Genomic DNA, 24,104 nt, shown 5'->3' with positions numbered 1-24,104 from the left:
AACAGTAGTAGTGTGCACCCACTGCTACCGTGTATTGGTAGAAAGAGCATCAGCTGTGAGAGAAATGATTTTTTAAACAATAGATGTTAATGTGTTATTTTGTCCCTTTTGTAAAACAACCTGTGGAGTCCTGAAAGTGCGTCCTAAAAGGTGAAAATCAAATACCAGATCTTAACCACTACATTGTCATATATTTTATCTCATTGATCTTATATAGTGAAGCAATATAACAAACTGAGTGCTAGGACTGTCCTCAAAGACAAAACACACACAGGACCATAAAAACTTCCTGACCAGGCACCGAACTCTCCCTGTTGCAGTCATCACATACGATTTGACTGCGGGGGGTGAGTGGAGGACGAGATGAATCACCGAATGATGCGCTACTTTCTCTTGCACGCGACACGCCTGCAACATGTGCTGGCTTGAGTGAGTGTGCGGACATGCGTGTGTGTGAAAGTATGTCTGCGTGTGCATGTTTATGTGTGAGCAAGATAGTCACTAAGTAAGACAGAGGGCCAGAAAGAGGAGAGAAGGAAACCCAACCACACTCATACACACATACACAGCATGCCAAAGCCAAGAAAGTGTGTGTACTCACGGTCCATGTGGCAGACTTGGCGGTGCTAGACTGCTGGAAGGACACCTGGAAGGCGTGAAGACCGGGGTAGTCGGTGTTGGAGGGGATGGCCGGGGCAGGCGACAGGCCCTCGAAGGTGGAGTTGGGCTGGGAGTATGGTGAGGGGGTGGGCACGGCCGACGAGGAGGCGTTCTCGGAGCTGTAGGGGCTGGCGGACGTCGCGCGGCTCCCCAGGCTCTCCATGCTGCTGCTCAGCAAGTTGTATTGGGACTGTGGAGAAAAGAAGAGGGACGCGAATGAGGGAGGCAAGGAGGGAGGGAGGGAGGAGAGAGGCAGAGGGAGGGCACAGGTAGAGGTGCAGGAGACACAGGGGCCCAAAGGGAGGTCGGATTACACCGGGACGGGAGAGTTGCGGGAAGTGTGTGGGACGGGTGTAACTGTCCGGGTAGGTGTCCAAAATCACCTTTTGAGCACTTTTCTGTGACCTGCACTGACGCAAACAGATGTGTATGTGTATGTGTGTGTGTGGCGGTTGCAGTGAGGTCCCCACAGTAGCCTCCTTCAGGCTATATGAGGCAAGTTGTAAAACACAGGCGTAATCTGCCTAATTGCCTGCCATTCCCCTCTTGTCCTCGCCACTGTGTTTGAGCAGAGGGAAGATTTGTTGCGCTGTCAAAGTTAACACACTCTGCGAGGCCCATACGTAGTTCTACAGGGACTCAGAAGCTACTGTAGAAGGAAAACCTTTTTTTTTATTATCAACCAGTGCTCATGTGTTGATTTCTTCTCACACTACTTGAACAAAAAAGTTCAAGAAAGAAAAAGTCAACAGAAAAGTCGGAAAAAAAAGCACAAACAGCCAACTACAGTCCGACTGCCAATATTCTACTTATCAACATCACACAGTTACTTTCTTTGACCAACAGAGAAACCTTTCTCAAACCATTTTAGCATCAGCTGATTCAGGTTCAACAAGACCCACCAACCAACACATAATAATATGAAAAGCAAAATCAAATCAAAATCACTCATTTAACAAAATCGTCCCAGATTCATCCCTGCTGCATGTGCAGTGCAGATATATGGCAGATAACTGAAACTGGTGCACAATGGCCGAGAAGAAAAAAAGGAAAAAGGATTGTTACCTTCTTTTTCACGTAGTACATCCTCTACTGCTTTAGTCTCATTTGTCAACTCTTCCGTCAGAAACGTCCAAACACAGCAAAGCAAAGAGAGCGCGAGACCATAGCCAAACCAGAGAGTTCAAGTAAGGTGTGCATCAGTGGACGCACCGCACACAAACACACACACACACGGACACATGTGCAGCCAGGGACAGACGGGGGGGAAAAAGGTGAGGACTGGCGTGGAGAGAGAGAAACTATAAACTGAGAGGAGGGGAGAGAAGGAGAGGAGGAAAGAGAGGGATGGGAACCCAAAAAATGGTACGACGTTCTAATTATGGCATGCCCGGACTTAGACGGCAATGCAGGGGCGCATGTACGCACATGCTCCAAAACACCTTGTGAAGGCCTGCACTAAGTAAACACTGTCTGGTCTGACGGAGATTCAGAGAGACGGAGAGGGAGAAAAAGGGGGAGAGAGGAGGAAAACACATGAAAGAACAGGAGTTCAAGGGTCACCACCCAACCCCTATCAATATAGCACTAAATCAGCAGTCAGGGCTGAACATTTCTTTAGTTTTACTTTTGGTCAAAATCAGGAAATCGACCAAAGCTCATACGGTAGTTACAGTGAATATTATTCACCGCTTTTTCATGGGGGATTCTGATATTAATATTTATTTTGTACACAGAACGTACCACCCATTTTAAAGAATGCATCAGGTTTGCTCAAACTTTGTCAAAGAGGACTAATAAAGTTTTGAAACGTCCTCCTCAGCTGTGAAGGCAAAATGATAACTAAATCAGTTATTAGAAAAAAGCTCTGATTATTCAGAAAAGGCTCCGTCAGTACGTCAGACAAGCTGCAAACAAATAAGCACTACGATCTTTCACCTTACCCCCCACTGCCCACCTCATGTTCAACTAGACTTCAGATTTAATTTAAGATTTAGACTACACCACACTCTTAAGTTGTAAGTGCCCAACACAGCATCCTGCCCCTCAGCTCAGACACTGAAAACTTACACAGACACAAAAGCAGAGACAAAGTTGCACAATGTGCATAATATGTACACTTCATGCGGTTCCATGTCATGGTCCATCAGACGAAAGCAGAGGGACAGGTCAATGTCCCAGACTGAAAACAAACTGAGTCAGTTAAATGAGGATGCAGACATGTGTGGGAGTTCGGATCTATACGTTGACTCTAACTCGGGGACATGCAGCACAAAGCACATGGGAGACATTGAGTTTCAAACGATTCATGCCAAATAGTTGTTCAATTGTTTATCTTCTAGTTATGTAGCCTAAAATGCTGCAGCTGAAATGATTAACTGACAGGAAATCAGTTTGAAACTACTTCATCTATGCATCGTTTCGTTTTCTTTCTTTCTCTCTTCTTTTTCTTGTATATGACAACTAACTGAATATCTTTTTCAGAGTTGGATTGAAATAAAGCAGACATTTCGAAATTTTGAAGAAAAAAAACCATTTCATATTAATCAATATTAAATACTTTGTGGTAGCCTTAATCAAAAGTCTTTAATGTCTCATGTCAGTCAATAGAAAATAGGAAAGCTACAGAATGTGTCAGCTGTTAACCACCTTTGAAATCTTCCACTAACAGATATTGTCAAAGGCACTTTACAGACACAAGGTGAGCCCAGGTGTGTGTGAAAAAAACCCACTTGACATACACGTGCACACACACATACACGCGCACACACACATACACGTGCACACACACACACACACACACACACACACACACTGTCACACAGACCCATGCACTCACAGGTGTGCTCGCTCTTAATACCTAGACTCGATCCACGACAAGTTGAAACAGAGCTAAAAACCTCCGCCATTGTGTGAGCATGTGTGTGTGTGTGTGTGTGTGTGTGTGTGTGTGTATACACTGTGTGTGTGTGTGTGTGTGTATACACTGTGTGTGAGTGATTAAGCCTCTCATCCCAACAGCATCTGATGTCCCCTATGGGCAGCCATCCCAGTAGCTGCCGCTCAAAGCCGAGCTTTAAAGGCTCAAAACATTTAGAAACCTGGTTAAGCCGGCCACAACACCCCTCACTTGTCAGGATGATTGAAACCTAATAGGTTGAGGATAAGCAGAATATCGCTCCTCTGCTAACGGCCTCTGCTTACATCTCCTCATTAAACCGGACTCTATAGTTTTATTAGACAGCATGCAGATTCACACGCTGTCATGTGGCTCTGCTAAGCTAAGGAAACAAGAGGCCCAAAATGTAAAGTTAGGCTACATGGATGATGGATGACGCGGCATCACATATGAAAACTGGAGCATGTCTAAAGGAAGCCAGCTGTGTTTAACAGAGGTGAGAATGAGAGGAGGTGAAATGTGGCCCGATGTGTAGGACGGTTGCCCCCTGTTGGGAACATTTAGCATAACCTAGATATAGCAGTCATTCTCAAGAGGCCCGACATCCATGCCAACCAGTTGAATATTTATTTACTTTAAACAAATTTTAAGTAAATAATGATTGATTACCCTTACATCTTCAGCGTAAATTACTTCAAGGTTAGTTTCAGAGAAAGATGACGGAAAGTTAAAACACAGCTTGCCTTTGCATCATGTGACTGAGCCAATATGTCAGGGGCATCTCCGTAAATGAATCCAGCTTGTTGACGCAATGATAATGAAACTAGGAACACATCAGATCCTACTACAAGTTCTAATTCAGGCGGACACTTAGGCATGCATGAAAAGTAAAAGAGAGCACAGGCCTGATTTCCAAGAGTCAGCTCACTGTCAAACAGCTGATGAGTCACAAGCATGCACAGATGAACTCTTTCAACCCATTGCCTGCCACCAATCTGAACTACATAAGTAACTTCTACCTCTCCACTACAAGACCAGTCAGACACTATTTTTAAAACCCCTGGATATGCCAACACATAAAACAGTTTACTCTGGTCCACTTACCACGCTACACAGCATCTTAAGCCTCCTGAAAGATAAGATGGAGGGTTTCTAGGAAGTGTGCTGGCCCTTAAAGGACTTACACTCTGCTGTGGTGGCTGCAAGAGTCCGAACCTCCGTGGCCGTCTGACCTCTCTGTGGAGCAGGACATGTTGGGGGGATACAGGAGACGTCCTGCCTCTCTTCTTCTCCACTCTTTTTTCCCTTGCCTGATGGCCTTCTCAACTTGCCTTGCATCTAACAACAAATCCTCCCTCCGCCCCCTTATTTCTATCATGACTATTCATTAACCGGCCAGGCAGGCCCAGGCTTGCCCTCTTAAAGATTAGATCCAACCAATATTCCAGATTAGAGGGGGGAACCAAGGTGTGTTCCAGAGTGACTTCTAATTTCATAATTTGGAAGACAGAGGTGGATAAAGTAGATAAAATGTGCTTGATGAACCCACAAATACGTTGTAACAGACCATCAGTAAAATAATTTCACTTGTCTGTTTGGGCTCAAAAAATTCGTGCCAAAAACTTTGTCCTTATTCTAAAGAAAAGTTAAAAACTCTTTTGGTGCACATGATGCTTACACCACGCAACAAAAATATGCAGGTGAATACACCTGTAAACATATGTGCATGTTAGCTGATGCACATAGACACACCCTGGCCCTACAGATGGCTCTACACTTAAGCAGCAAGGGGTCCTGGCTTGGGGTTTAATTAGCCCTCCCCCATCACACACACACACAAACACACACACACACGCACACACACACACACACACACACACACACACACACACACACACACACACACACACATGCAGTCCCTACAGACCACTCAGCAGGGAGGTAGAGAGGGAAAAGGCTGCAGAGGAGAGGGAAACTACATAGGAGGGAATCTCCTGAATACTGGAGGGAAAAACTGAAAGGCTACTAGAAACAAAATGAGATCTTGGAAGTGTGTGTGTGTGTTTCTGACAGGCTACTTCCTGGGACAAATTTTAGATTAAAAACCAGTTGATTGGAGACAGCAGCTGAAAGAAATGATTCCCCAATTGGCAAAATGCTGATTCTTTAGGTCGATGGTAAATGTGAGTGTAAATGGTTCAGGATTGGGTTAGGGTTAGTCAATTCGTGGTTTGGATTAGGGTTGTTAGGGTCTCCAGACAATGAATGTAAGTCCACGGAAAGTCACCAAAAGTGACATAGGTCAATATGTCTGTGCTCGCGCACACAACAAAAACCACCAGGCAACAGAAATACAGCCTGCCCGCAAAACCAGAGCCAGCCCACGTTCCTACCATCACATTGTCGTTCATGTCCCTCAGCTGGTAGACATCCATGGAGCCCTCGGCAGCGCTGCGGTGGCCCCCTGGGGTGCTGGTGGAAGGCACTGGGCGCTCACCTGGCTGGCTGCCTGGGGGGAGCTCAAAGTAGGTGCTGTCTGGCTCCCTGTGAAAAGACAACAGCAGGGATACACTTACATTGTTAAATATAATAGAAAATAGTATGATTATTCACAGTTCATCAGCACAGGCAAAAAGGATGAAAGATTAACACAAAGAAAGGAAAAAAAGATTGCTTTCCCCCTCATGCTCTATGGACTGATAGTATCAAGTTAAAGCTCAATGTTTTTGACAATTATGAGTATATAATAATCCATTTGTTGCTGACAGAATCATGTGTGTTGTGTTCATCGCCTGATACATTTCAAATTCTGAATAAAACCAATTACGTCACTTGGAAAAATACGTTCATGGGAGCCTGCGGAAAGTAAAACATTTGTCAGCAGGTGTTGTTGACACTCACAGGGAGCTCCACAGGTGCTCGAAGGTGCCGCCGTCTTCAGTGACAGTGGACTGGGACATCTTAGAGGATAGATAGTCTGGTGAGGGGCAGATCACTCTGCACAGCACACACACACACACACACACAAAAACAGACACGTATTTAGTATAAGTGTGATTGTGGAAAAAAAGAGTTAATTTAATTAAATTACAGTAAAACAGACTTTTAAAAAGTTAAATAACTGGAAAAAAAAACTGCTGGTATCAGTGTTGAAAATGGAGAGGAAGCAGTTCAACACACACACACACACAAATGGGCTACACGCATTCATCCAGGTGTGAACACACCAATGTAGTCCCAGTGAGGTGGCACTGGGTGTCAGGGGGCCTGCGCGTGCCCAGACCTGCCCGCCTCATCACCGTTTCGCTCCGAGGGGAAGCGTCCTTCTTCCCCTCTGCAAACTGAGAATCACCTCCTCCGCCTCCCAAATAACACAGCCTCCCCTGCAGCCTTAAAGTGTGCTCAGACATTGACTACACCCGAACAGAAAGTGGATCTACAGCGGGGAGCAGAGGCGCTTTGCACTCCGGTTGTCTAAACCGAGAGGGCAGAATGAGCGCAGCTCCATCCAGCGAAAGAAAACTCGGTGCATTCGACAAAGCACGTGACAGAGTCCTTACATAGTTTAGAAAACTGTGAGCTACCTGCAAGGGGAGCATCCGGGCCTCTCTGTGAATACCTCGAGTCGTCAAATAAATCCGTGTTCGCCTTGCGCATGAACAGAGAGTCAAATGAATCGCAGGCCCGCCGCGTAAAGCTGGGAAAAAAAGGAAGGTCTCGATCTAGTCTCCAGTTTGATCACATCCAGCACAAAAACCCGTCGGGCATTTTCGGTCGTACCAAAAGTTTACTATAATCACAGTGGCAAACCACAGCCGCGTCATATCTCCTTAGTAACCCCTCTGAAAGGACTGCGAGAGAAAGAATGTGGCAAAGGTGCATTTAAAGACGCAAAACACATAAAAGGAAAAACCCAATAATCATCTTTAGGTAATGACTCTATTTTTGCTGCAGGCGTGTTTCGAGAGACCCAATCCATTCAAATGATTCTTATTTTTTATTTTATTTATTTTATTTTTACTTTTTACTGTAGCCTAACCTTATCTTCATGTGACAGTTTTCACTTTTGGCCTGTACTCGATCGATCGAAGATATGCAGCTCAGTAAACATCTCAAGTGATGTCATAACAGAGGTTGTTTTTTTCCCCCTTTTATTCAAACAAGATAGACTAGAGCACATACAGAGGCCTGCAGCGCACAGATGCAATTTGCTCCGCAGCAGCTGTGGCTGCAGGTTCCCGCTGTTGCCGAGGTGGCTGCCGCCGCAGAAACCGGCTCCCGTTCCCAGCTCGACCTCCAGTGCCGCCGCGCCTGATCCCAGAGCAGCTCGTGTGCGGGCGCAGGGGATCTGACGCAGCGTCACCGCAGGACTGAGCAGAGGAGAGACCGCGTGTCGGCCTCAGAGCTCTGGGCACATTAATTGGGATTCCACCTGGACACTGACGAGTTTTTCACTTAGTCCTCATGTCAGTAAATAAATGATCATCTATCAGGCTGCTTATGATCGGTACAGGCGTGCACAGGTTGGGACTTTTGGGGGGTTTTCTTAATCAGAGTGGGAAATATGATATAGGCCTGCATACTGCCAGTGAAGAATACATGACTGAATATATCATGGGCCCTATAAAATCAAACGCTGCCCATAAACACGCTGAAGACAGAAGGATAGAACATCTGGCACAGTGAAGTGCAAATTAAATGTGAACAAAAAATGAATGTGACATTGGTAAAATATTCGGTTATCTGCCTATTTCCTTCGATTTCTGATATTCGCTCCGGTGTTGTTTCTGTAAAGCACGGCCTCTGCTGGTTCTCTGCCCAAGTGTCACACAATCCTTTTTTTAAAGCTCGACATTGTCTCTGATATTCACCTGTCTCTACTTTGCGTCTCCACTCCGGGGTTACGGAACCCATGACAACAAACACACACACGTACATACACACATACACACACACATGCACAATGCCTTCCCCAGGGCCACTTTATGCAAGAAAATACAGGGTCCCAACTGAGAATAAATTAATTTTAAAATTGTTTTAGATCCGATCCTCCACAGCCTCAAGTGAAATATTTCATGTGAGGATTCAGAGGATGAGCTTGTCGTCGCTCATGAGTCCTTGGGTGTCTCTCGTTATCCAAATTGAAAGCACTGAAATGTAATTTAAATATATTATAAGTTATTATAAATAACCCAGCCTTTTGTTGATATGAATTGCAACGAATGATACTGAGCAATATGTTAAAAATAATTACCATCTTTTAGATTTTGTTTCCAACAATAATACCTGAACACAAAAATCGAAATGTCTACACCATTACAAGCCTACAATGCACATGTCTACTGAAGGGATTATTTCTAATTATTATTATTATTATTATTATTATTATTATTATTATTATTATTATTATGTGGCCTATTTTATGTAGGGTATAACAAAAAATATATATAACGCAGACCCTAAACAAACAATTAGGCTATCTATACCACGATCAGCTGCAAAATCAAATCAGCAAAACATCCTGAAAGATTTTAAACTATAACTCTGGGGGGAAAAGAATATTTGGTTCTCATACAGCCAGTTCTCTCAGCTGGGCCTTTCTTGTCAATAATCTCGATTTTAGAAAATTATTTTCATATTTAGCCATATTCATCATATCCTGCAAACTAAACGCCGACAAAGTGAAAGGCCTGCTCGATGAATACAACAAAAACAATATGCTGTGACTTTAAAATCTAAATCACTTATTCTACTGTAGCCCATCAGAGTAAATCAACGTACCTGGAGGTTATTATTCCAGTCCAAACACCCAAGAATTATGCTGAGCCGAGCACCTGCCTGTTTATTATCGAACATGCCAAGGAAGTGACCCTCCATAAAAAAAACAGCCACAACAAAAAACAAAAGAATCGACCGAGTTTACAGTATGATAACAGCAGCTAGAGATGATTGACTTTTCGGAGAAAATTAACTGCGAGGATTCGAGAGGAAAACTGATTTGCATGCTGTTCAGGGAAGTGTGAGGTTTGCTGAGGGAGACCTAGGAGGAGGTGAAGCGTTATGTGCGCTGGGTGAAGCAGGGAGGAGGTAGCGCGGTTTGAGGCGCACATAAGCGGGAAACCTTTACCAGCTCAGCAAAGCTGGATAATGGCACTCGTTTTTAAAAATGTAATTCAGTAGTTCCCTACTTAGACTGCAGGACACGTTTGTGTGAAAAAAAGAATAGACCACACACTATAAAACGACTATGACTTAAAGAAAAACATGAAGGGAATAGAGTTGAGGCTACGAAAATATCAAATCTAGACCAACATCACAAACTGATTTAGCTTGCAATAGAATAAAATAACATTGGTGCTTATATGTCTGTATTCATTTGGTACAAAGGCGCACACAAACACGTACACATTACGTTCATACACGCCGGAAAAAGAGAAAACACAGTGAAGAACTACGTCTCCCAGAAGGCAACACGCAGCAGACCGATGCTGATTGGACAGCACCGGTGCGTCGTCACTCGCTCATACAAACAAACTAGCAACAGTTGGAGAAAGATCGACAGCCCGTACCCCGAGGACGATGATGCAGAGAATAAAACTTTTCTAAACTCATTGTGGGACTTTTTGCCGTCTCTTATCAGATTGACGAAAACAACACAGTTGCCATTAGAGGTAAGTTTAAGCAGTGAGTGGGAGGATAACGAAGGTTTGCCACCTGCTATGTTGCTAGTAGCTTTAACGTATATGCTAACGTTAGTGTTGAAGGAGTCCAGTGGCAACACAGGTAACCGCTAACTTTACTGTTAGCATGTAGTATCGGCTTCTATCAGTATACAGCCATAGACGTCACTTAATTGATAGCAAGAAGATAAAATGGCAATGAAGTCGTAATTTAGAAAGCGTTCATGTGTGGGTTACTGTGCTTTAGCTGCTTCTATTAAATTCAAGCCAGCTAGCTAGGCTAACGTAAGTACCTGTAGTTAATTTATGTATGCTGAGGCTGTGGTTTAAACGTAGGTAAACAGTTTATGCGCCGGTGAGTACTTTCCCACATTTAATAACTCGGGTTTAATGGGGAAAGAAGTGTTTCTCTACCAGTGTATGTTTGCAGTGTGTTTATTTATTGGACTTACGGCGCCATCACGTGATAAAAGTGAGAAACTACACTAGTTTACAGCCCATCTCTCATGCCCTAAAGATCTGAGAAGACTCAGTTGTTTTTTTAATGTCATGAAAACTGTGTTATCTTCTCCCGCAGGACCAGTTGTGATCGTAAGATGAATTTCTCAGAGGTCTTCAAGCAATCCAACCAACTTTGTAAAGTTTCCCCAGATGGGAAATATTTGGTAAGTGATTGAGATATATTATTTAATGATATTTGTTAATAAGTGGTTTTGTAGTGTGTGTGTATTGTAATGCAGAAAAAAAGAATACTTTTTAATTCTAAATTAATTCCCACAAGGTGTTTTTCTTGTAAAATGTGGGGACAAGTGTGTTCGAAGTAATTTTATGTTTTCATGGCTTGTTCTGGCTGTTCTCCTCAGGCTACCTGTGTGCAGTACAGGCTGGTGGTGCGAGACATGAGTACTCTGCAGATCTTGCAGCTCTACACCTGCCTGGACCAGATATCCCACATGGACTGGTCTTCTGACTCACTTTTCATCCTCTGTGCTATGTACAAAAGAGGACTGGTACAGGTAAGCTATGAGAAGAGGACAGGAATGCATGTGACCCGGCATGTTGTGTAAATGCTAAGGTCAGGTCGCAGTCGATCTTGCTCGACTTTAATATCTATTATCAGTGGTGATGTGATTATTTAATTGTATTTTAGATAACATAAAAAAGTTTGATTTTCCACACGTTATGGATTCAACAATAATAATCAAGAATTCTAGTGATTTGTCACATCCTTAAAATACATATTCAATATTTCTGTAACTTGTAATACATTTGAGCAGAATTAATATTTTATATAGTTTTTTTTTTTTAAATTTGGTTGGTCAGATAGTTCCATGAGATGTGTTTGCGAGGATGAAGTATAATTTTTGAGATTGTAAAGACAATAAATTAAAAATCTTCATTATTGTTAAATATTTCATAGTATCATTGGAACATTTTATCTAGAAGGCATGACTTCATTGTGTACATCTGTGTGATTATTTTGTGGTGAGGAAATCAATCATGTCTTTAGCTGGAGTTCTGACAGACAAGAGGCCTTCTAGAAATGGGTAAACAAGAGATTAAAAGGCAGATTTTATTCACACATAATAATATGTTAAAAAAGTATACATGGGAACAAATTGTGTTGAACCGCAAGAAGGTCGTTGTTTATAATGCTTGTAATTCACCACACGTGTTTAAATAATTTATTGGAATGTCAAAATAATATTTCTGCTTCTGCTTCAAAACAAATATTCTTTGTCTTCATTGGCAGCATTTAGAGTTTGAATAAGCTTGTAAATTTCACTTGCATATTGAGCAGCTGCTTTAAGCATGCCCTGTATTATGTCCCAGTTTTTCTTATTTAAGAAGTAGTTAAACTATTATTTTGTATTATTCTGCCAAATGCCATTTATTTTCGCTGAATAATACTTTACAGGACTATTGATACATTTGGTTAAAAAAAAAATCTAAATTTACTTACAAGGTTTTTCAAACTTGTTAAACTGTTTTTATTTTCTTAATACTAAGAGATATGTAGAACTACATCTCTAGAACTATGCTTTAGTTATTTCTCTTGCACCTTTTTAAAATTAATTGACACCAGGTCATTTTTTATTTTAAAAGGCTCAGAAATATATATATATATATATTTTTATTAATGAGTCGTTCACATTTATAAAAAAAAAAAAAATAGCGATTACTACATTTAATTTATGTCCCTAAATGTTTTCAAACTTGCATCCTAATTGACAGACAGAGTTGGTAATAATGTTTTTTAAATAGCCGCAGAGGTGAAAACAAGTTGCGCGTATGATTGTAATGTCATTTTCATGTGCATTACAGGGTGAGTAGCTTACCTTTGAATGGGTATCCAGCGCCAGTCTTTCATGGTTTCTGTTGTTCAAGTGTTTCTTACTGTTGAAAATCAAGTTTAGAGAGAGGTGTCATCAGTGATGGCTGATTGCTTCTCCTTCTGTTACTCTCCGTCTTTCTCTTCAGGTGTGGTCTCTTGAGCAGCCGGACTGGCACTGTAAGATTGATGAGGGCTCAATTGGACTACTCTCCTCGCGCTGGAGTCCAGACGGACGTCACATTCTCAACACCACCGAGTTCCATGTAAGTGTGAAGTTGGTGCGTGCATGGGTGCATGCATTCATGCGCACAGAAGTGTGTTTATGCATGTGCTTGTCTGGTTTCAACTGTTGCTGGCTCGCAAGGAAGGGGGACCTGAAAATAGCCAGACACCAGAGCCTTTCTTGACCACCCCTAAAACCCCCCAACCCCACCCACCTGATGCATGTATTCAGCCTGATTTCATAGCTCCCCTCCTGTTAGCGTCCTGTCATACATGGGTCTCAAGTACCCCTTGAACATGGGTGCAATGTGTATGTGCCCTTTCAATGTAGGTCTGGTGTTTTTGTTTGGCAGCAAGCCCTATTAATGGTGTTCTGTTCAATGAATAATAGTGAAATTAGTTAAGTGAGGCAAAAAAATAAACGCCCACACCAAAAAAGATGTGACATAAACATATGAAAAAAAAAAAAGAATTAAAAGATGAAAGCAGCAATTCAGCAAAGAGTCACTAACAGTTTAAGAAGTTTTCTCAAACAACCTAATTAATCAGTCATCCGGAGCTCCTTTAGCATGTTGCGCTGCCATGTTGTAGAATGTTTTTGATTTGTTCTTACATTTAGTGAAAACAGTAGTTGTCTCAATGCAGCAATATTAAAACATAGGTCTCACTTTGGAAGCAAGTAAAGGATGAAAAGGAACAAACTTTTTTGTTGTTCGCATAAACAGGGGTTGTGATGAAATTCCTTTTCTTAGTTAACGTGGCAGCAATTCAACTAATAAAAGCTTTAACTTCATTACTTTATGAGCTTGAAATTTGTGTTCTGTAAAAGGCACTGTTTATTCCCAAAAAATGACTATCAATCACTTCTGAAGAAAAAGAGTCAGGAGTTGTTGAGTGTTGTTTATAAAGCAGACTAATAAAGATGCATTTAGTTTCATTATATGCCTCTTGACTCCTGGTTTAAATTCATTCCATAGTAAGCACACGTTGCAAGAGGTGAGAAGCTATAGCAGCTCCGCTCGAGCCATGTGGAATATGATGGGGGCACCGTGGTGGGCCATGTCTGTCATGCTGAAGCTGACTCCAGGAATCCCTTGACAGGTGTTGTGACCCACCACGCAACTGTGTCTGGTCTGGAGAAGGGTGCAAGGAGTGCAAGTGTCTGTGGCATGTCTACTTGGTGTTTGTCTGCATCTTCCAAAAAAAAAATATAAAGATAGAGGAACAGGGTGGAAATGAACGAAGGTTCCTTCCCAAAAGAGATATGAGAGTGGTCATTTCACTCATCCTTGCAAAAGTATTTTTTTTAGAAATGTATCTGTATGTCAGAATTTAAAGTGACCAATGATAATTATGCAATTATATAAATCAACAAATGTGGAGTTCAGTGGGGAAACATGCCAACTCACAAACATTCAGATGAGACAGAGAATCAAACATTCCTGTAGGATCAGAAATTGCTCCTGCACTGTGTCAAGTAACTTGTGATTGCAACCATCACATCTCTTCATAACCTCTTTTGGCTGTGAATCATTTAATTATGTGATGTTTTGATAAAACTTTTTGTGCTATACCAACGTTCCCTGAGGTATGTCTTTGATGGGCTTGTTTTTCCTCCTTCTGTGGCAGCGATTTGTTTCCTATTCATTTTAACTCTTAGAGAGTTGATCGATTCTTGGGATAGGTAATCTTATCCTAAGCACTAAAGAATGACAAAGGTTAGATAGTGATATTCTTATTCTTTTAACCTAACACAAGTGGCACTGCAGTTTAATTCTGTTTAAACAAGTCACACCAAATGAAATATATCTGTTCACAAGCCCTAAGAAAACTCTGAGTCAGAGGAACTAGGACATACCAATCCTCAGTCATCATTACATGGCCAGAGGTTTTATAAGCTATCGAGGGATATTTTTTAAATAGTGTAATTATGAGGCTTTTCATAGCAGTCTATTCCAAGACATCCTCTAACTTGTGGTGTCAAAAATCTGTTTCTCACTGTCCTTATCTAGTGGGCTAGAATGAGCAAGAAGTCATGTACTGCTTACTGTTACTGAGAATCCTTTAGTAGCTGAGGCTTCAAAACTAATTTAACAGAGGCAAAGTAGGCACTATCTACCACAGTGCCAAGGGGCCCACTGAACTTACCTTCACCTCAGACCAAGATTTCATTAAGGCTGTGCCAGACGGGTGTTCGTGTCAGGCTTGAATTTCAGACCCACTCATAAACAGCCTGCTATATTAACTTGTTTAGGGACAGCTGCCTTTGGTGTGGATCGTGCCTCTGTGTGTGTGTGTGTGTGTGTGTGTGTGTGTGTGTGTGTGTGTGTGTGTGTGTGTGTGTGTGTGTGTGTGTGTGTGTGTGTGTGTGTGTGTGTGTGTGTGTGTGTGTGTGTGTGTGTGTGTGTGTGTGTGTGTGTGTAGCTGTTTCTCTGTAGCTGTTGCAGTATGTTTTTCTTTTTAACACGAAACAGAATATCTTTAAATCTTTACCTGATGTTTAGGTACATGATAATTTTTTAGCTCACAGCTGACATTTTAACAGTAACATGGAAAAACGTATCAGTCTCTAGCGCTGACAAGGGTTTCAGTGGCAGACTACAGGTGAGGACCCTTTTTTCAAGCCAGAAAGAAAGGCTCTCGAGGTGTTCATTAACGGTCTCAAGGTAGGACCTTTTTGGAGGCAGAAATGTACCAAAAAACCCCAGCTGTTTTCAAATATGGGGTTGCGCCATCTCACATATTTAATAGAAGGTAGTCGCATCGCTGAAACCAAGCCTATGTATTGTGAGACTTCATGCACGTCATCTCCCATTTGAATTCCGATCATTTATCTTAGGACCTCACAAAATGCCACTCACACATCCAAGTTAATCTTTACCAGCTGAGGAGTGATAAACTGAGGGTGGAAAAACTCCAGCCAAGGACATCATTGAGCTTGACTTCTGTAATGGTTTTTACATTGTTGGGATCGGATTAGCAATAGCATTCTTGGCTGGTACTGATGGAGCCCTGCTAACGTGTAGCATTGTTGGCAGCAACACTACCGGACTAAACTGCAAACGTAGGCAGCTGCTGCACTGCAACGTGGGACAATAGCCCAGCCATACCTACACATGGGCCGCGAGAGGCTCCAGTTCCTTGGCAGAATCATGAGGCTGTAACAGGAGAAATAGGCTATATTGGTTTGAGATGGCTTCCTATGGGAAATGCCTGCAGTGTAATCCTCTGCTGACAGATAGGCCCATAAGGCATCAAATACACTTGCCCATTCTCTCGCACTGCTTGAGGCATGCAACAAGAATGGCTGAAAGATAGATTTGTGTTCCAGGTCGCTGTCAGTGACTTTGGTCTACACAACTGATCGTAGTTATCATGTTGCCCGCAGACTGTCCTGCTGAGAATGTTCCATAATTCTGTGTTTTTCTTGTTATGACTACTTGCTAATAGATATTAAATAGATGTGATGGTAGAATAAACTGCAATTGTCCCATCTGGTTGTCTCTTAAGAAGACTTTCTTGTTATAACATGTCCAATTGAAGCTTGTTGTCAAGCTCTTAATTACAGTCACAGGCCATATCATGAAGAAATTTTCAGCCTCTCCATTGCTTTTTAAAAAACCCTCACAACAACTCCATTTGGTAAAAATGTGATGGAACTTTTGGAAAGGCTTCCTAATGGGTAGTCCTTACATGTGGTCATCAAAACAGTACTAAAATATAAAGATGTTCGTGTCTGTAATTACAGCATGTACTTTTCTGCAGTTATGCTAACCCTGGCAGAGTCGTGAATTTTTCCATCTCTGATGGATAAACAGCAGCTGTTGTAGTGGAGTTTTGCCTTTTCACACCACCCTCAAGCCCCTAGGCCCCACCCCTAAGCTGTTGCTCACCTTTGGTGAGGATACTTCATCTAAAGTGTAGCTTTACCAACTAAGGATCTTATTGCATACCACCCCACATGGAAAAGCATTTCCCACCTATTTTCCTCATGCTAACCTTCCTCCACCCAGTTTAAAGTTACACTGCCTTTTGGTTCCTGATCTCTCTGTATCCCTTATGAGGTGGGTTCAAGGCATCTAAGAAGTATAAGTGTGTTTGTGTTTGAGTACTGTTGATCTTTGTTGCCATGGCACCATGGCTGAGGGGATGTCCAGGAAGCGTGCAGTGAGGTGATATTACAGGGTCTACACAGCTGGATGTCCTGACCAAACAGGAGGTTCGACACTTCAGCCCAGTTAGGTGACAGACTTGGCTCAGTTCAAATGTCTGTCTGGACACTATGATGAAAGCCCTGTCGCTTCAGTAGTTTCAGCTCTGCACATTCTTAAATGTAAAATACAGCTGAGCATTAAGGCTAGGCTTAAATCTGTATTGCCAAAAATATATTTTGAAGAATATAAGTATTGTTAATTTTCATAGGTAGACAAGTTTAGTTAATTAGTTTATTATATCGAAGACAATCCCAATTAATCAACTGCATCAACAACAGTAACAGCCAACATGGCTAATATCCTGCTGTAGTCCCCGGCCAAATGACAATAGGCACCCTAAAAAACAAAACAAAAACAATATATTACAGCACACTGATTAAAAAGAGAGCATTAGGACAGTTAGGAGGCAAGATAAATCAATGAAGATAGATAAGAGAAAACAGTGAAACATCCGTACAATCATGCAGAGACAACACATAATCAAAGCATACAAAAACAGCACAAAATATAATCACACATCAGCACATACAATCACATTCAGGAGTGCAGACAGACATCACACACTGTAGACAGGCAGCATCCATGACGCAGATAACACACAGCCATATGTTAGTGTGTGCAGGTGTAATTGTCGACAAGCCATGTTTTTAACTTGGCTGTAAAAGTGGAGTATGTATGTGTATCTTTGATATGGGTGGGAAGTGAGTTCCAATTATGTATTGCTTTAACAGAGAAGTATGCAGGGTTTTCTCCAAAATATGTGGCTATGATGTAAAAGATGATGAAAGTAGTACACAATATTTTTCTCTGTTGGAAAACTATTTTAAATAGTTCAAGATTAGCTGGTGTGGAGCCATACACAACTGCGAGGTGGTAATTATAGTTTATATATACTATAATACTTTTGTGGAGGGGTTCTTTAAACATTCAAAGCATGATCAGACAGAGCTGCATGCACCCACATTATATTGGCTTACTGTAAGCTGTAAAGGGGAAGGTATTGAGCGCCATGCATTTAACACCTTTAATGTCGCAGCATTGTGCTCGTATGCCCCTACAATTGGGATTGTTCCAAATGACAACTGCCAGAAATTGTGTTTTAAAGAGGTTTAAGAAATGAGAAATCTTTTTTCAAAAACATCTGTCAACTATTGACCTACAACACCTTTCACGACACTGTGAGCTGTACAAAAAAATGATGATTATGTGTACTGTATGTTAATGAATTGTTTTATTGGTAAAAGTTGTATTGCAACAACAGCTTTCTCTGTGAAGACCTTAACCTCCAGACAACTGAACAGTTGTACGGGCTACAGATTGCCTAACAGTGTCCCAGTGAGTGTCATGTGCTCCTTTTTTTTCTTTTTGAAGGGCAAGATACCACATGTCTTACCGGTCCTTGGGTCAAACTTATGCTGCACTGTTGGCTGAGTGCCACCTGCTTTTGTTGGCATCAGTCTTGTTGAAGTGAGACCGGTGGGTATTTGAGTGACTGCTGTCAAAACTGAGCATTAACACATTGGTCTCTTTGTCATGCCGACTTGTGGCCAGATAGTTATTCTTTGGCGCTGCTTCTCATTTGTGGGAATTCACACAGCTCGCTGGCTAGGCAACTCGCTGTTAATTTGTCACACTTGTTGCAAACATGTCTAACATTACATCTTGGCTACTAAAGGGACCAGCCCTATTTTCCCGCCATATGTTCAGATGTTGTTTTGGATCTGTTAATTTAATATGTGCCCAAATCCTACTTTAATCTGTTTAATCTCCTTCTATCCCTGTTAGCACCTGCAACCCTTAAACATGTGTCCATTCCCTGTGGAAATACACTAGTAGGCAACACTCCACACACTCAGGCCCAACAGGGCCAACCATTAGGATATCATATCATGTCAGTGTCTTGTATCCCTTACAGAGATATATCATGGTCCTCTTCAAAGATATCAGGCACTCTGTCCTCAGCCGTTACAGGGCATGATTGACCATGCTAGTCTGCCCTGTTGATGGACAACTTTTGTTTGGTATAGAGGAGCACTTGGAGGCCGCATTGGGCTAAGTTGCTGTTGACACCCAGTCACCATACGCAACACCGATCACAGCCTCAGATAAGATGTTCTTACAGAAGACTCATTGCGGAATAGATCCCGTAAAGATCGAGAAGGGAGTGTGTCTGTTCTAAGTGGTCAGGTCTCAAAGTGCTTTGTAAAAGCACTGCTTGCTTTAAAACCCAATTCCTAACCCAAGATGTTTCTTTTACATGGAGTGTTTGGGTTCACGATAAATCAGAATGGTTGATATTATTTTCTAATTTAAGTCATCAAAGATATTGCCACCAGCAGTTTTTCCACTAGAGAGTTCTGAAAAGTTTCATTTTTAATATAAACTGTTTCATGGACTAAATATTTTGCTCACATTTCTTTATAACCATATTTAAAGGATTTATTTAGTTATTTATTTATTTGCGTCTGGCCAGTATTTCTCAGGCACTAACTTGGATGTGTATATGCCTGTTGTACTACCTGGCAGTATGGTGTGTGTGCTTGTCATACTTTCACTGGAGTTAATCCACAGTGTGTTTGTTTTTCCCCCTCTTTCCTCTGGTGCCTTGACAGCTGAGAATCACCGTCTGGTCCCTGTGCACCAAAGCTGTGTCTTACATCAAGTATCCCAAAGCATGTCAGAAGGGTCAGTATGAGAATAACATTGTTTTATTTGTTTTCTTGTGGCTTATGAGGTAAATGTATCACCAAGAGTACCTGAGGACAGGGCCAGTGGTCTGAGTGCCTCGGCATGCCCCCATGAATCACATACCGTTCTCTACCTTGTGGCGCGACCCTGGGTATGTGGTCAGACTATGGTCCTCTTTGCTGACAGCTGTGCCCCTCTTCAGTAAATGGGGCATGCTCTTCATAACAGGCCTGTCAGCAGCCTGGGGAAAAATGATTGTCTATGACTCTCCCCATTTTCTGCATGCAATACTATGCCCTCCTGCAACCCACAGCCACCATATAAATAATATGGCCATGATAGTTACATACCACCGACCTGATGGTGCCAACCTGACTAGATAATAGAATATCCATTACTTAAAGATATTTTGATAAATATATTATTTGTGGTGTCATACCCCTGAGGAATCAACTTTTATCATTAGGGCCAAAAATCAATAATATAAGCATTTGATTGCTTGATACATTCTTTTCAAACATGGAAGAATTAAACCTAAATAAGGTGGATATATTTTTAGGATATTTAGTATATTTTTAAATTCAACTCTGCTGTTACTCTGTAATTCTAAGATTTTTACATCGTACTGGGGATTATATACCAGAACTGGTAGTGTCTTCTAAAATTAAAGTTCTCGTCCGTCATCTTTCACCCACAGGTATAGATTTCAGCAGGGATGGCTGCTACATGGCCTTGGCTGAACGTCGTGACTGCAAAGACTATGTTAGTGTATTTGTGTGTGATGACTGGCATTTACTCAGGGTAAGTACGACATTAGAGTTTGACAGTTTTATGATCATTATAAATTTAACAGTTGAGTAAGCTCTGTAAGCAACAGTGGAAGAAACTTCAACTTTTGGTTTAAGATTTGGTGTTAAATCTTCACCACTACACACACTCCAAATATTCATTCTTTGAAAGATGGAGAGAAAACTTTAATTATTTGAGACGCCCTTCAGATATGTTCATAGACACATTGAGGCCGTTCTCCCATCTTCTTCTGGAAGAAGTTGTGAAAAGAAAGCTGCCTCTGTTTTTTAGTTTAATGTAAATCTGTAGTGAAAAAGTAATTGTAATCAAACTTATCTCTGTCACAGCATTTTGAGACTGAGACACAGGACCTGGGAGGGTTGGAGTGGTCTCCCAATGGCTGTGTGCTGGCAGTATGGGATAGCTGTCTGGAGGTGAGTAATTTTCTGCATAGACTCAACAAGAAAATGTGATAGAATAAGGTTAAGGGTTGGCATTAAAGTATACAACCATGTTTTAAACAGTTTGGTATGTGCAACATCTTTTCACATCATATCATAAATTGCTAAGAAATACACTTGCATACACTGTCCTTGCCTCAGCATAGATATACAATGCAATTTGAGATGAGAGTTCATTGATTCCCAGAGAGGAAATTCACGTTACAGCAGTAAAATAAACCAAGGAAACAGATATTCCTATACTAGCTACTTCTACATGCTAGCATCATAGAAACACCTTTGACATCATGTCAGACCCCTGTGTAACAGCTGTAAAATAAGACATCTTTGTTGTTAAAGCACTACAGTATACCAGTTGACCATGTGTTTGTGTGTGTATCATCTCCACAGTACAAGGTGTTGCTGTATTCTTTGGACGGCCGGTTGCTGTCAACCTACAGTGCCTATGAGTGGTCGCTGGGTGTCAAGACTGTGACCTGGAGCCCCAGCAGCCAGTTCCTGGCCATTGGCAGCTATGATGAAAAAGTATGGACAAAACAAATGATGGCTCATTTGAGAAATAGGCATAATGAGAAATAAGCATTCAGAATATCACTTTATAGCGTGTCAAAACTACCTCAGAGGAGAAGTAATCATTGTAAAGCAAACCCCACTGATTTAGCATTACCAACATGACACTACACTCTTACATTTTCAGTTACAGTTAGTCAGTTTCACAGACACCACATATATTTGGTTGTGTTATGCTAGTTGCAGATAATGTTGCCCCAAGCAGAGATGAGCAGTGGGCTACAGAGGTCTCATAAGTGTACTAATTTTGAACTCCACACCTCTGTTTTTTTCATTTTTAAACTTTTAAACCAACCAACACTCACTCATGTGACATCACTAGGTAATTTATCAGACTTTGTGCAGGTATATAAAATATCTGGACTATTATTTGGAATGTGCATTTATCAATAACAGTACAAAATGACTTACAAGACTTTACTGCCTTCATGTCAGGTGCGAGTCCTCAATCACATCACATGGAAGAAAATCACACAGTTCGAGCACCCAGCAACCATTAACAACACAAAAGCTGTGAGTATTTTCCAGCCTTCATGATGATCGGCCACGAATGCACTGTAGTGCAGTTATTTACTGTTTGTTGTGTTTCCAGGTTGTGTATAAAGAAGTGGAGAGGAGGCCAGCTGTTGGCGCTGATGACCTGTCACTACACAACATCACAATTGGCACCACCCTCTTCAACACCCAAAGCAAATGTATGTCAGTTCATTTAAAAAATATTCTAAAAGTAGTATTTGAGTAAATCTGCTGAAGTCTGATACAGTTTTGTCTAATCATAAACTAATTTGTTGTGGTCACCTACTCCAGATGAGATCTGCCCACCACCAGTCCAAATTCCTGTTGTCAAACCAGATCCAGACCGAGCCAATCCCAAGATCGGTGTCTCTACTTTGGCTTTCAGCTCAGACAGTCGCTATCTTGCCACTAAAAATGGTAAGACTTCTTACAGCTGTTCTCTTTCACCTTCACTGACAATCCAAGAGACCTGTATTCTATCTAAATTACAGTTTCCAGTTATGTTTATAAACATTGAGTGTAGTGTTAGTTTCTTTTTGCTGTGACGCTACTGTTTGATGGCTCTCCAAGCTGAGAGGGGCTTTGACTGTGTATCTGTGTTTCTTTGAGTGTAGACAACATGGCCAGTGTTGTGTGGGTGTGGGACATGCAGAATATGAGCCTGGAGGCAGTGCTTGAGCAGTGCTCGGCTGTGCGGTGCTTTCAGTGGGACCCCCGACGCCCCCGTCTGGCACTGTGTACAGGCAACAGCAAACTCTACCTGTGGTCCCCGGCAGGCTGCGTCTCCGTCGAAGTCCCCACTGAAGGTGAAATGCTCGGAGATATCAAGCAGCGGATCACATAGCTCTATTGCGGTGTTCTCAGATGTAGAAGAGGGCCAGTGCAGTGATTCTTTAAGCTTTGTGAGAGAACTTCTGCATGCTGGTAGCAAGAGGTCACTGTTTCAGTTTTGAAGACTAGCAAACCTAGATCTCACGTGGCATGACATTGGATTGATCACAGTGAATTGCTTTTTAAGTAAAAGTTTTTGCTCTATATTTTCCAATCATTGATTCCTGTGCACAGGGAAGATATCTCACCAGTGATCCAATGTCAGAATCCAAACAGAACATGATCTGTGGTATCTCAGTATCAATCTATGTGATGCTCATGTGTATCACATTTTGGTTTACAAACTGAGAGAGGCAGGATGTGAATTCAGGATGCACAATAAGGTTGCTGCAAACTAGTGTAAAAAAATTATACTTGATGTATTGAAGTATCAAATGGAAAATAGGATAACAAAATGAGCTAACATTTATTTTTTTTTATAATAAATGACCTACACACAGTGTTGGTACAGATTAGAAACACTCCCTATACACACACAACACACTTGTAATGATTTCCATATCTGTTTAGCCCAGGGTTGAAAATTAGATTGTAGATCTGTTTTATTTATTCATGTCTTTTTTGAATGCATGGTATTGAAATAGTATCTAAGTATTGATACTTTTATTTTCACCTTTAATTGATGCTTAATCCTCACACTTCTCACTCTCTCTTCCCTGCCAGGTGGCTTCCAGGTCCAGTCACTAAACTGGCACTGCAGTGGAGACTCTCTGATCCTGCTTGGTAAGGAGCAGCTGTGTTTGTGCTACATGGACACCGACCAAGAGGACAAGTAAAACTTACAGAAACACAGAGGACACTTGAGTACACCTCAGGCTTACCTAGCCACACACACCTGGCGGGGAATGTATAGGGTCACAACCATCACATGTTGAGCTTGGAGCAGCTGATGAGTTTTGAAGAGCCTCGGTGCAGGTTACTGGGTGCTGCTTCTCTCGTCAAGTTGAAAACATTTGAAAAAAACGGACCTGACTTTCCTCCTGAGACGTACAGTGAGTAAATATCACCTTTTAGGTACCAAATGTGTACAGAAGCACTACTTTAAAACACTGTGAGAAAAATAGAGATTTACCAAATTTTATAGATTTCACTGCGTTTCTAGTCTTAAGTATTTTTTGTATGTGTGAAACTTTGAAATTGTGTAATTATTTTTGAATAAAATTTGTCTTGAATAATCCA

At 41.6% G+C, this 24,104-nt stretch overlaps 2 protein-coding genes across 7 annotated transcripts in view; one reads left to right on the top strand and one right to left on the bottom strand.

The window, feature by feature from the left end:
- Positions 1–12,724, bottom strand: part of tp73 (tumor protein p73) — a 27,442-nt gene extending 14,718 nt beyond the window's left edge. The window contains exons 1-4 of one of the 6 annotated variants that reach the window (XM_030422148.1): positions 12,579–12,724; positions 6,461–6,556; positions 5,953–6,103; positions 602–850 (exon numbers count right to left, since the gene is read on the bottom strand). In XM_030422148.1, the coding sequence (XP_030278008.1) occupies positions 602–850; positions 5,953–6,103; positions 6,461–6,556; positions 12,579–12,610 (528 nt within the window). In that variant the 5' untranslated portion in view covers positions 12,611–12,724. Of the gene's footprint in view, positions 1–601; positions 851–1,725; positions 1,967–4,663; positions 4,682–4,743; positions 4,870–5,952; positions 6,104–6,460; positions 6,557–7,143; positions 7,339–9,340; positions 9,681–12,578 lie in introns of those variants that run through there. The other 5 variants (XM_030422149.1, XM_030422150.1, XM_030422153.1 and 2 more) reach the window with 5 other exon arrangements.
- On the top strand, positions 10,058–24,104 carry wrap73 (WD repeat containing, antisense to TP73). Its single transcript, XM_030422155.1, has 13 exons — positions 10,058–10,230; positions 10,817–10,904; positions 11,103–11,255; positions 12,721–12,837; positions 19,623–19,695; positions 20,396–20,499; positions 20,835–20,921; positions 21,339–21,473; positions 21,954–22,031; positions 22,111–22,213; positions 22,326–22,451; positions 22,649–22,840; positions 23,589–24,104. The coding sequence occupies exons 2-13, from the start codon at positions 10,836–10,838 to the stop codon at positions 23,699–23,701; spliced, it is 1,350 nt and encodes a 449-aa protein (XP_030278015.1). The 5' UTR covers positions 10,058–10,230; positions 10,817–10,835; the 3' UTR covers positions 23,702–24,104.

Source organism: Sparus aurata, chromosome 7 (genome assembly GCF_900880675.1).
Source record: "Sparus aurata chromosome 7, fSpaAur1.1, whole genome shotgun sequence".
In the NCBI taxonomy this organism is placed as follows: Eukaryota; Metazoa; Chordata; class Actinopteri; order Spariformes; family Sparidae; genus Sparus; species Sparus aurata.
Note: the sequence above shows the minus strand (reverse complement) of the source record. Positions and strands in the feature narration are given on the sequence as shown.